The sequence below is a fragment of the Panulirus ornatus genome, chromosome 37 (assembly GCF_036320965.1).
Source record: "Panulirus ornatus isolate Po-2019 chromosome 37, ASM3632096v1, whole genome shotgun sequence".
NCBI lineage: Eukaryota > Metazoa > Arthropoda > Malacostraca > Decapoda > Palinuridae > Panulirus > Panulirus ornatus.
The window spans coordinates 16,449,073-16,463,720 of record NC_092260.1 but is presented as its reverse complement, the minus strand read 5'-3'; the positions used below and the strand labels follow the sequence as shown (position 1 = coordinate 16,463,720).

Sequence of the window (14,648 nt, the reverse complement as noted above, 5' to 3'; positions counted from 1 at the left end):
ATATAATATGTGGTGCCTCTTGGTATATATAGTTTTTCTTAGCAAATAATGATATCTCTCAAGTTCTCGTACTTTCTAGGCGTAACCCTAAATATTTTTATACAATTTTTTTCCTTACATGTGAAACTGCAACCATACAAATTCTTTTGCATTTACATTACTCCTTATAAATAATAAATTGTTTTTCATCATGGCAGGTTTTCTCTCTTCCTCAAATAATTGCTTTTAATATTCCGCTCTGAGTGTCATTTGACCCGATAAGTTTCTGATTCCTGGAGGAAGTTTGATTATGAATGTTAGGAGAGAGATCTAACATATGACTCGCTGTAGTGTCAGATTTTTTTTATTGTCTGCTGAATGTCATAGCGGCAAGGCAGGGGATATTGAGAACTAGCCTGTCTATTGGTGTCAATAATCATGTCTCTGTTCATGACCAACATCAAGCCTATTCTCAAACAATACTTTAAAAACTTGGGGTTAAACCACAATATATATCGATACATATATATATATATATATATATATATATATATATATATATATATATATATATATATATATATATTTCGCCATTTCCCGCAATAGCGAGGTAAAGTTAAGAACAGAGGACTGAGCCTAAGAGGGAAAATCCTCACGTGGCCCCCTTCTCTGTTCCCTCTTTCTACCCTATCTACCCTATCCCGTGGACTCATAGGAATATATATATATATATATATATATATATATATATATATATATATATATATTTTTTTTTTTTTTTTTTCTTTGTCGCTGTCTCCCGCGTTTGCGAGGTAGCGCAAGGAAACACGAAAGAAATGGCCCAACCCACCCCCATACACATGTATATACATACGTCCACACACGCAAATATACATACCTACACAGCTTTCCATGGTTTACCCCAGACGCTTCACATGCCCTGATTCAATCCACTGACAGCACGTCAACCCCGGTATACCACATCGATCCAATTCACTCTATTCCTTGCCCTCCTTTCACCCTCCTGCATGTTCAGGCCCCGATCACACAAAATCTTTTTCTCTCCATCTTTCCACCTCCAATTTGGTCTCCCACTTCTCCTCGTTCCCTCCACCTCCGACACATATATCCTCTTGGTCAATCTTTCCTCACTCATTCTCTCCATGTGCCCAAACCATTTCAAAGCACCCTCTTCTGCTCTCTCAACCACGCTCTTTTTATTTCCACACATCTCTCTTACCCTTACGTTACTTACTCGATCAAACCACCTCACACCACACATTGTCCTCAAACATCTCATTTCCAGCACATCCATCCTCCTGCGCACAACTGTATCCATAGCCCACGCCTCGCAACCATACAACATTGTTGGAACCACTGTTCCTTCAAACATACCCATTTTTGCTTTCCGAGATAATGTTCTCGACTTCCACACATTCTTCAAGGCTCCCAGGATTTTCGCCCCCTCCCCCACCCTATGATCCACTTCCGCTTCCATGGTTCCATCCGCTGCCAGATCCACTCCCAGATATCTAAAACACTTTACTTCCTCCAGTTTTTCTCCATTCAAACTTACCTCTCAATTGACTTGACCCTCAACCCTACTGTACCTAATAACCTTGCTCTTATTCACATTTACTCTTAACTTTCTTCTTTCACACACTTTACCGAACTCGGTCACCGGCTTCTGCAGTTTCTCACGTGAATCAGCCACCAGCACTGTATCATCAGCGAACAACAACTGACTCACTTCCCAAGCTCTCTCATCCCCAACAGACTTCATACTTGCCCCTCTTTCCAAAACTCTTGCATTCACCTCCCTAACAACCACATCCATAAACAAATTAAACAACCATGGAGACATTACACACCCCTGCCGCAAACCTACATTCACTGAGAACCAATCACTTTCCTCTCTTCCTACACGTACACATGCCTTACATCCTCGATAAAAACTTTTCACTGCTTCTGACAACTTGCCTCACACACCATATATTCTTAATACCTTCCACAGAGCATCTCTATCAACTCTATCATATGCCTTCTCCAGATCCATAAATGCTACATACAAATCCATTTGCTTTTCTAAGTATTTCTCACATACATTCTTCAAAGCAAACACCTGATCCACATATATGTGGACCATGTCCATATTCCTGTATATTTATGCATACCCACACTTAGCTAATTCAAATCAAGCCACGTAGCCATTTGTCGACCAGTTCTGTGAGTAGGATGAACACCTGAGTTGGGTGTGGGCCGAATGCTACAACCAGGATCCGAACTCGCAAGGGGCTCGACGTCGAGGCGGCCCAACGATGCCTGCGTGTGTGTGTGTGTGTGTGTGTACACCCGGAATCCGCTTGTATGAAGTTACACCGTGAATGAAAAGTCGATTTGGCAAGGCTGTATTATTGGGAGTACAGTCTTGTCAAAAAAACCTCTCACTCCAAAGGAGTCCACATTTCTCTGCCACGCGAGGTAGCGTAGTTTGAGCTGCAAGAGCATGTGGAAAGACGTTCTGGGTAACACTAGAACTAATTTTTTTAGAAATAAGTCCAGGGGTAATTATCAATAAGAATATATAATTTGCAAACGATCCGAGACCACTCATTCCTGCTTTTGCATTTTACTTTTCCGAGAAATAAGTACACTGAAGCACTTTCTGTGTGAGCTAAGTACCCTTAAACATAGGGAAAGGATGTTTAGGCATCTTTTTCAGATATTTTTTCGAAAGAGATATACACATGACTGAAGTCATGATGGAAGTCTAAGGGTACCAGTTTGCAGCATCCAGGCAAAATATCAATAAATGTAACCACAGAAGCAAGAAACAAGAAAGTGTATCCAAGAAATCTTATCATTAACTTCAAGAAAAATAACACTCCAATGGGGCTGGTATATCAACCCATTACTAATGAGACTTAAGACTGGAGGGTGTCTTTATTTCCATTGGCTATGCATTATCGAAACGTGAAAGGTGCTCCATGGAACACTCGTGTCGCTGCAGTGCAACATGTTCATGGGAGTGAAACAGAAATGCGTGGCTATCAAAAACTATAATAATAATAATAATAATAATAATAATAATAATAATAATAATAATAATGATGATGATAATAATAATAGAAGGTTTATCTACCAAGAAAGCTATACATAGAATAGAATTGACTTGGTTTAAAACATTCATCACATGGATGACTATTGATAAAATTCTATGGCCAAAATTAGAATTTTCTTTAAGCTATGAACAGGTTAGGTTCCAGACTCAACCTTCTCGTAAGTGGCATTAAAACAGAAAAAAGGCTGTGGCCCTGATGCCATTCAATTCCTTAAAGGCGCTGAGAACCGTATAAAATTTCATGGTCAAACGTTGAACTTTATTCAGATAATCAGGTAGGTTAATTCTACAGGTATACATGCAAATTTCTGACTAATTCTGGATCTATATCACTCAAATCTTTGGAAGCAAGAAAAAAATATTAAGTTTCGTGAATATTTGATGTTGAAGATTGAACGGAGGAACCGAACCCTGTGTTCGCCAGGCGTCAGGGGCTATAATGAAGATAAATACTTGTCACTTTTATGTATTTAAATTGTCCTGGGATCCCACTCTGTGACTAGACTGGAATAAGTAACTAACACCATGAGCAACTTCATGCAATCTAATGACTAGAAAACTTTCAACTATTTTTACATATCATAATGCAATATCTAACATTACTGTATGATCAAAACTCATGTCAATGCATGTTACAAATTTATGCAACTGCCAGTTTTATGGTACATATTCAATAAAATTAGTGACACTGACTCCTTGCATATCTTTAGTATATATATATATATATATATATATATATATATATATATATATATATATATATATATATATATATATATATATATATATATATATATAATGAACACGACTGTCCGCAAGCGACAGATGATAGGTTAGTAGATCAACAACTACAAGTTGGACCGGCTTTGCTTGTTGTCCAAGGCTGAAGGGTGAAAAAATATAAGTAGAGCAAACTGCAACTGATGAACTAATAGCTGCTGCCTTAGTGGAGAGTAGAGCTGGGTGGAGAGGGTTGCGCTATCCAAGGTCGCCGCCGCCACTGGTATTTCGATGGCGCCGTTACATCTCACTATAACTAGAGGTCCAAACTTCTCACTTCAAAGGAGTCTATCCTTTCCATGCTAATAATTGTAACCCAGCCTTTAAAGGCGCAGGGAACGCCTGGAGAAGGGATCCTGGGGTTATTTGTAATTATAAGAGTGGAGGTCCTCCGTTGTTAGGTAACAGTTGATGAAGCAGCTCCTTTTTTAATGCTCTCAACATATGAAGTTATCGATTATAATATGAAGAAACAAGAATCGCTGCTACGTTTTCACTGACGAATGTATCATCAGACCTGGAAATATAGACTATGTATCTGGGAAAGCACTACATAAACTGAATTCGTCGGCAATTTTCTTGCAACCAAAATGAAAAAAAAGATTTGGGGACATTATTTTCTGATATCAAAGTTTTCCTACCCAAATAGAAGTGGAGATCGCGAACACCAGCGTAATAGAACACTTGTTTATGACCTCCAAAATGATAACATCAGGTTAGCCTGGACTCTCTCTCTCTCTCTCTCTCTCTCTCTCTCTCTCTCTCTCTCTCTCTCTCTCTCTCTCTCTCTCTCTCTCTCTCTCTCTCTCTCTCGTTGGAAATACAAGTTACCCGAAAAAATCAACAAAAAAGTGTAACAGTAGGCTCTGTATCGTTCTTGGACTTAACAGTCAATGTTAGTACATCGTCAAGAGATGTGAAATCAGACGAACACCAGATTCAAAATTCACGGCGCCCAGAAAGTGCTCGCATCAAAGATTTTATGAATGCAGATGAAAATTGTATCTCTAGATACACAAAAATACTACGAAACCATGAGATATAATGGTTGCCTACAGAATACAAGGGATAGTTGGCATGTCTCTGGAGATGAACCCGGGTTCTCTAACCGCCAAAACTGACAAAGGTTGAGGACACACCCCCTGAACAGTACATCGATAGACATGAAACTGCTAAAACATAATTTTTACTTGGGTCCGGAGTAAAAAGAACTGTAACTATTACATCAGTCTGATAATTCTTGAGAGACAGGCTGTCTAAAGTTTCGCAAGTCACTAACATGCAAATTGCAACCATACTGAGAGCTACCACCATGCGTGGTGATGAAATATCGTTATATACTTTCTAACACATTCAATCGATAACCACTTTGACGAACTGGGTAGAGATTTCCATGCCTAAGTATGCCAATTAAGAGAGAAAAAAAAAAGCTATACTAGAACCAATCCGACCTGTTTCCATGATAAATTGCTGCCCAAATCCTTAGTCCTGAATGTCAACAGTGAAGTGTAATCGAATTTCAAATCTGTCTACGTTTTTTCTTGATAAGACTGTATAGAAAACACAATAATTTGTTCGTGTATATAAAGAAAAACAGCTGTCGTTCATAAGGCTCCAGAGTTTATTCTTAAGTTTGCGTTAAATGTCTTATCAATCTCTCTACATAATTTTTCCCATATAAATTCATATATATATATATATATATATATATATATATATATATATATATATTATACTTTAACATTTATTATACTTTGTCGCTGTCTCCCGCGTTAGCGAGGTAGCGCAAGGAACCAGACGAAAGAATGGCCCAACCCACCCAAACACACATGTATATACATAAACACCTACAGACGCGCATATGCATTTCAATGTATATATACATATACATATATACACATGATTATTTATTCATACTTGTTGCCTTTATCCAATCTCGTCGCCATCCCGCCATAAATGTAAAAGACCCCCCCCCCCCCCAACGCGCGATGTAGCGCTAGGAAAACACAACAAAGGCCCCATTCGTTCACACTCAGTCTCTAGCAGTCATGTGTAATGCACCGAAACCACACCTCCCTTTTCATATCCAGGCCCCACAAAACTTTCCATGGTTTACCCCAGACGCTTCACATGCCCTGGTTCAATCCATTGACGGCACGTCCATCTCGGTATACCTAGTACATCGTTCCAATTCACTCTATTCCTTGCACACCTTTCACCCTCCTGTATGTTAAGGCCCCGATCGCTCAAAATCTTTTTCACTCTATCCTTTCACCTACAATTTGGTCTCCCACTTCTCGTTCCATCCACCCCTGACACATATTCTCTTTGTCAATCTTTCCTCATTCATTCTCTCGATGTGACCAAACCATATCAATACACCCTATTCTGCTCTCTCAACCACACTCTTTTTATCTTGTTTACCAAATGGCGTCCTAGCTTCGTCTATTCGATGTATATCAACTGACTTATATTTCTCTCTTGTGTCTCCCCTGATAACGTGATTATTACACGAAAGTGCACTTGGGAACTTATCGTGTTTCATTTTCCCTTGGACTCATAGGAATATATATATATATATATATATATATATATATATATATATATATATATATATATATATATATATATATATATATATATATTCATACTATTTGCCATTTCCCGCGTTAGCGAGGTAGCGTTAAGAACAGATGACTGAGCATTTGTCAATGGATTGAACCAGGGCATGTGAAGCGTCTGGGGTATGCTATGGAGAGTTTTGTGGGGCCTGGATGTGGAAAGGGAGCTGTGGTTTCCGTGCATTAAACATGACAGCTAGAGTCTGTGTGTGGACAAATGTGGCCTTTGTTGTCCTTTCCTAGCGCTACCTCGCGCGCACGCGGGGGGAGGGGAATGTCATTCATGTGTGGCGGAGTGGCGGCGGAAATGGATGAAGGCAGCGTGTATGAATATGTGCATGTGTATATATGTATATGTCTGTGTATGTATATGTATGTATACGTTGAAATGTATAGGTATATATATGTGCGTGTGTGGGTGTTTATGTATATACATGTGTATGTGGGTGGGTTGGGCCATTCTTTCGTCTGTTTCCTTGCGCTTCCTCGCTAACGCGGGAGATTGCGAGAACATTATCTCAGAAAGCAAAAATGGGTATGTTTGAAGGCACAATGGTTCCAACAATGCTAAATGGTTGTGAGGCTATATATAGGGTTGTGCGGAGGAGGGTGGATTTGTTGGAAATGAGATGTTTGAGAACAATATGTACTGTGAGGTGGTTTGATCGAGTAAGTAATGAAAAGGTAAGAGAGATGTCTGGCAAGCAAAAGAGTGTGGTTGAGAGAGCAGAAGAGGGTGTATTGAAATGGTTTGGTCACATGGAAAGAATGAGTGAAGAAAGATTGACAAAGAGGATGTATGTGTCAGAGGTGGAGGGAACAAGAAGTGGGAGACCAAATTGGAGGTGGAAGGATGGAGTGAAAAAGATTTTGAGCGATCGGGGCCTGAACATGCAGGAGGGTGAAAGGCGTGCAAGGAATAGGGTGAATTGGATCGATGTGGTATACCGGGGTGGACGGTATGTGAAGCGTCTGGGGTAAACCATGGAAAGTTTTGTGGGGACTGGATGTGAAAAGGGAGCTGTGGTTTCGGTGCATTATACATGACACGTAGAGAATGAGTGTGACCGAATGTGGCCTTTGTTGTCTTCTCCTAGCGCTATCTCGCGCGCGTGCTGGGGGAGGGGATTGTCATTTCATGTGGCGGGGTGGCGACGGAATGAATAAAGCAAGTATGAATTATGTACATGTTTATATATGTATATGCCTGTGTATGTATATATGTGTATGCGTTGAAATGTATAGGTATGTACATGTGCGCGTTTGGACGTGTATGTATATACATGTGTATGTGGGTGAGTTGGGCCATTCTTCCGTCAGTTTCCTTGCGCTACCTCGCTAACGCGGGAGACAGCGACAAAGTGTAATATATATATATATATATATATATGATGTGTGTGTATATGTCAAAGATGTGACAATCACATCCTCTCGCTACTTTCACCGATCCAATCTTTCCTCAAGAATCTTTTACTGGTTGTCATGACCTCGTAGGCTCGGGTACCCCGTCCCTACCTCCGTCTTCACACTCCCTCAGCACTCACTTGCAAATTCTTGTCAGCGATGAAACAAATCTACAAACAAATCCCTACGGACGAACAGAGGGACAAAACTTTCAGCAGTATGGCATGAATGGCTCAAGCCAAACCCGGTGTGAGTACAGTACCCGGGGAGGTGGCCGTGACCATGGCAACCTGCCCAGTTTTTGTCTCGGACATTTGTATATAATGGGCCTAACGCCTCCCTGTGCTCACATTCACTCAAACTCACCATGAAGCTCGTAAGTTCTTGGCTCATGACTGAACTTCCGATCTCTCTCTCTCTCTCTCTCTCTCTCTCTCTCTCTCTCTCTCTCTCTCTCTCTCTCTCTCTCTCTCTATATATATATATATATATATATATATATATATATATATATATATTCCGTACTTGAGCGCCGTTTCCGCGTTAGCGAGGTAGCTCCGGGAAAAGACGAATAAAGGTCACACCCGGTCACATTCATTTACTGCGCTACACATGACAGCCGAAGAATGGATGTGAGCGGATGTGGCGTGTGTTTGTTCCTGCCGCTACCTTGCTGACGCGGAAAACGTCGATCAAGTATGAAAAACGAATATGTTTATATTCTATTCATTATGCTTGATCGTCGTTTCCCGCGTCAGCGAGGTAGCGCCAGTAAAAAGACGAAGTACGGCCCATCCACGCACACACACACACACACACACACACACACACACACACACACATATATATATATATATATATATATATATATATATATATATATATATATATATATATATATATATATATATATATATATATATATTCCTATGAGTCCACGGGGAAAATGAAACACGATAAGTTCACAAGTGCACTTTCGTGTAATAATTACATCACCAGGGGAGACACGAGAGAAATATAAGCCAGTTGATATACATCGAAGAGACGAAGCTAGTACGCCATTTGGTAAACATGTGATTGTCAATCACATGTTTACCAAATGGCGTCCTAGCTTCGTCTCTTCGATGTATTTCAACTGACTGTCATATTTCTCTCTTGTGTCTCTCCTGATGATGTGATTATTACACGAAAGTGCACTTGTGAACTTATCGTGTTTCATTTTCCCCGTGGAGCCATAGGAATATCTTGATCACGCGCAAAATTGTGATCCTTTCCAATATATATATATATATATATATATATATATATATATATATATATATATATATATATATTCGATCGTATTTGCACTTCTAAAATAATACTGATTATATGTAATAATGATAATAAGTTGTTTATGAATGGGGTTGTTAGGGAGGTGAGTGCAAGAGTTTCGGAATGAGGGGCAAGTATGCAGTCTGTTGTGGATGAGAGAGAGCTTGGGAAGTGAGTCAGTTGTTGTTCGCTGATGATACAGCGCTGGTGGCTGATTCGGGTGAGAAACTGCAGAAGCTGGTGACTAAGTTTGGTAAAGTGTGTGAAAGAAGAAAGCTGAGAGTAAATGTGAATAAGAGCAAGGTTATTAGGTACAGTAGGGTTGAGGGACAAGTCAACTGGGAAGTAAGTATGAATGGAGAAAAACTGGAGGAAGTGAAGTGTTTTAGATATCTAAGAGTGGATTTGTTAGCGGATGGAACCATGGAAGCGGAAGTGAATCATAGGGTGGGGGAGGGGGCGAAAGTTATGGGAGCGTTGAAGAATGTGTGGAAGGCGAGAACGTTATCTTGGAAAGCAAAAATGGGTATTTTTGAAGGAATAGTGGTTCCAACAATGTTATATGGTTGCGAGGCGTGGGCTATGGATACAGTTGTGCGGAGGAGGGTGGATGTGCTGGAATTGAGATGTTTGAGGACAATGTGTGGTGTGAGGTGGTTTGATCGAGTAAGAAATGAAAGGGTAAGAGAGATGTGTGGTAATAAAAAGAGTGTGGTTGAGAGAGCTGAAGAGGGTGTTTTAAAATGGTTTGGTCACATGGAGAGAATGAGTGAGGAAAGATTGACCAAGAGGATATATGTATCAGAGGTGGAGGGAACGAGAAGTGGGAGACCAAATTGGAGGTAGAAAGATGGAGTGAAAAAGATTCTGAGTGATCGGGGCCTGGACATGCAGGAGGGTGAAAGGCGTGCAAGGAATAGAGTGAACTGGAACGATGTGGTATACTGGAGTCGACGTGCTGTCAGTGGATTGAACCAGGGCATGTGAAGCGTCTGGGATAAACTATGAAAGTTCTGTGGGGCCTGGATGTGGAAAGGGAGCTGTGGTTTCGGTGCATCATACATGACAGCTAGAGACTGAGTGTGAACGAATGTGGCCTTTGTTGTCTTTTCCTAGCGCTACCTCGCGCACATAGGGGGGGAAGGGGGTTGTTATTTCATGTGTGGCGGGGTGGCGACAGGAATGAATAAGGGCAGATAGTATGCATTGTGTACATGAGTATATATGTATATGTCTGTGTGTGTATATATATGTATACGTTGAGATGTATAGGTATGTATATGTGCGTGTGTGGACGTGTATGTATATACATGTGTATGTGGGTGGGTTGGGCCATTCTTTCGTCTGTTTCCTTGCGCTACCTCGCTAACGCGGGAGACAGCGACAAAGTATAATAAATGTATAAATAAATAATGATAATAATAATAATAATAACAATAATAATCTATTATTATTATCATTATCATCATCATTATTATTGTCATTATTATCATTATTATTATCATTATTATCATTACTCGTTAAAAGTGATTCCCCTAGATCGTACTCGCCTGTGTGGCTGCTGTGGCCGTGGCCGCTCCCACCTATGACTCAGTATCACTGGAAGTGGCGAGAATCCTGACTGACGACCGCACTATGGCTGATGATGGCTCCAGCTACGCCTTCAACTTTGAAACTGAGAACGGCATCACACAACAGGAGGCCGGCGCTGCCATCACAAGCGGCTCTGCTGAGGGCGCCGTCGCCCAGAGCGGATCCATCTAGTAAGTAGTAGGAAAACCTCATAAGAGAGTACCTTGTCTTGACACTGCCATGATCAATGTAACGTTAGCTGCTGTTGTGAGGGAATGGCACTCTCCCAACCCAGACCCATCTCTCACTGTCTGCTTGTGTCTCCCACAGCTTCACCCTCCCCGACGGACAGCAGTTCGAGATGACCTACGTGGCTGACGAAGGAGGCTTCCAGCCCGAGTCCAGCTTCCTGCCTGTGGCACCTGAATTCCCTCACCCAATCCCTCAGTTCGTCCTCGACCAGATCGAGAAGGCGCGACGTGAGGACGAGGAGGAAGCCCGCTCCCCAAAGAAGACATACAGAGCTCCTTGAATACCAGAATTTTGTGTTAAGACCTGACTGTTGTACAGAGCCCTCAAATTTTTTTTTGGACGTACTCTCAATTCTAGAAATTTACTAAACAGTGCGTTAGGTCGTAAAAGTAAGTTATTTATGTGTATTTATCAAACAATAAATATAAAATTTTGCATTATTCTTGAATAGCTATGGTTCATACATCTGGTTGCACTTCAACTACAGGGTATGTATATGTTGAAGACTTCAGTCACGGACAAAGGTCCACATAGAGGTTGGGCTTTCATTGAAAAATAAAGAGAAATATGTCGGGAAAAAAGCACGATTCCAAACGGCCGACCTTTGAGTTGCCGATGGCCACACAATCATGTGACGCAGCAGCTTGTCGAGTATTGAGTGGCCTAGCTAGTGGTGAGGGCACACAAACAGCCATCTCTCAGGAGCAAAAACCAAAGTAATATCTATAGAGGAGGGAAAGTGAACCAACATTGCGGCGCAGAGCAAGAGGATCAATTTTGGAAGTTAGCCTGGGGCAGTTGGACCGCTTTCGACTCAACTCTGTCAAGTAAGGATGCAGAACAAGAACCATCCCAAATGTGGCCAGTATCTTATACAGGGACGAATCAATTCCTTGTATAAACGGAGCAAGTTTTCAGATGAGAAGTTTCGACATCTAAACAGGACACCCAGTTTCTTAGAGGAAAACTTAGCTATTCCCGCAATGTGGGGTTTCTGAGTAAGAGTGGATGTTACAGTAATACCAAGTATGTTCACTGAGTCAAGAGGTGGAATCACACTCTCCGTGTTGTACAGTCAGGTTTTGGAAAATGCTATCTGCTGGTTGTGTGAGCCTATGTGAAACGAAGGGTATTCGATTATATAGTATTCGAAAAGTCATTTTCCTTTTAGGGTTAATCAACGCCTAGTCACTCTCCTCTCTTCCTTCTCGTCCACACGCCTTACATCCTCGGTAAAATCTTCACTGCTTCTAGCAGCTTACCTCCTACACCATATAATCTTAAGACCTTCCACAAAGCATCTCTATCAACCGTATCATTTTGCCTTCCCCAGATCCATAAATGCCACATACAAATACATGTTTTTCGAAGTATTTCTCACACACATTCTTCAAAGCAAACACCTCATCCACACTTCCTCTACCACTTTTGAAACCACACTGCTTCTCCCTGGTCTGGTGCTCTGTACATGCCTTCACCCTCTCAAACAATACCCTTCCACATAATTTCCCAAGAATACTCAACAAACTTATGCCTCTGTAGTTTCAGCACTCACCTTTATACCCTTTGCCTTTGTATAATGGCACTATGCACGCATTCTGCCAATACTTAAGACATTTCACCATGATCCATGCATACATTGAATATCCCTACCAACCAATCCATTACACAGTCACCCCCTTTCTTAATGAATTCTACTGCAATACCATCCAAACTCGCCGCTTTGCCGGATTTCATATTCCGCAAAGCTTTCACTACCTCTTCTCTCTTAACCAAACCATTCCCCCTGACTTTATCGCTTCGCACAACACCCCGAGCAAAACATCCTACATCTGCTATTCTATAATAAAAATGAAATTAAAATAAAAAAAAAAGTGTGGTTGAGAGAGCAGAAGAGGGTGTTTTGAAATGGTTTGGTCAAATGGAGAGAATGAGTGAGGAAAGATTGACAAAGAGGATATATGTGTCAGAGGTGGAGGGAACGAGAAGTGGGAGACCAAATTGGAGGTGGAAAGATGGGAGTGAAAAAGATTTATACTTTCTCGCCTTCATCCATTCCCGACGCCCCTTCGCCCCACAGGAAACAGCAGAAAATGCATGAAAGGAAAAGAGATAACATATTTTCTTCTTTACCACACCCGATCGACGCCCCGTGTCAGCGAGGTAGCACCAGGAAACAAAGAAAGGGCACAACCGCTCCCACTCATTCTCCCGCTGTCATGTGTAATGCACCGACACCGCAGCCCCTATCCACACCGAGGATCCACATCCATGGTTTACCCTATCCACATCCATGGTTTAACCCTGAACGTTTCACATGCCCTGGCTCAGTCTATTGATGATACCTTGACTCCAGTATACCACTTTGTTCCAGTTCACTCTATTTCGTGCATGCCCCTCACCCTCCTACATGTTCAGGCCCCGATCGCTGAAAATCATTTTCACTCCATCCTTCCATCTCCAGTTTGGTCTCCCGGTTCTTGCTCCCTCCATTTCTCACACATATATATTCTTTGTCAACCTTTCCTCACTCATTCTCTCCATATGTCCAAACCATTTAACACACCCATTTCAGCTCTTCACCAAAGTCTTTTTATTTCCATCCATTTCTACTTCTACGTTTGTGGGCTTGAATCTTAGAAAGGTTACAGAGAAAAAAGAAGATAAGAAAGATGGAAAAAAATCCTAAGCTCTGCGATTTAGTGGAAGTCGGAAGTATGACAACGGTTGATACTCATACAGCATTTCTCAATCCAAAAACTAAGTGAACATCAGCCAGATGCGTGCCGCAGGTCCAGACCTTAGTGGCTAAAACACAAGCAGAAAGCTCATGTTATAAAAGGTTATCTACATCCACTTCACCGACACCGCCGGCCAGATCTTTTGAGATTTATGTTTGACGTGTAAAGCACGTGATCTGGCATAACGCTTGATGGTTCTGGACAAGTCAGGACATAATATCCAACATACCCAGATATATGATTCTACGTTGATGAAGTTGATTGGTTTACTGTCAGTTTTCAGTTGATATCCTGTATACATTCATGACGTCGGGTCTAAAATGACAGCACACCTAAGCAGACTGAATGAAATACTTTTTGATCGTAAAGAAACGTTCGCATAATGTACCATGATGTGTTGTGGCAAGCTGTAGTACAACGTACTGCGAGTGCCGGTGGTGTCCTTGAGGTACGGGCCGCCTAGCCTAATGCTCTAGTGCAACCCAAGTGCTGGCGTACTCCTGCTTCCTCTCACTGTAGAACCTTCTCTCTTCAGACTTGGTATGTAAGACTGCTGTAGCAAATATAGACTGCATACCATGAGCGTATAATGGTTTTATTCTTTATGTGATGCATGTTAACACTGCGTGATCTTAATTGTTTATGGATTTCCGGTGAGCTGTATCAACATATATAAGATAGGTGACGTTCTCGATGTAGCTTACAGTATATCCTGCATATATTTTCAATGCCCGGCTGTAAATGAAAATCTATACCTGAAAGACGTAGATTGTCATTTACAGTCTGAGTTTTGAGTGATTCTGAGGAGAACGAAGATTTAGAAAGTAAAATGGGCATGTTCGACATGCCCTCACTACCAGCTAG

The 14,648-nt window shown here is 41.3% G+C and overlaps 1 protein-coding gene across 1 annotated transcript; it reads left to right on the top strand.

The window, feature by feature from the left end:
• Positions 1–8,252: 8,252 nt before the first annotated feature.
• Positions 8,253–11,478, top strand: LOC139760713 (cuticle protein AMP4-like). The gene is made up of 3 exons (XM_071684275.1): positions 8,253–8,281; positions 10,759–10,982; positions 11,122–11,478. The coding sequence occupies exons 1-3, from the start codon at positions 8,273–8,275 to the stop codon at positions 11,321–11,323; spliced, it is 435 nt and encodes a 144-aa protein (XP_071540376.1). The 5' UTR covers positions 8,253–8,272; the 3' UTR covers positions 11,324–11,478.
• Positions 11,479–14,648: the final 3,170 nt, after the last annotated feature.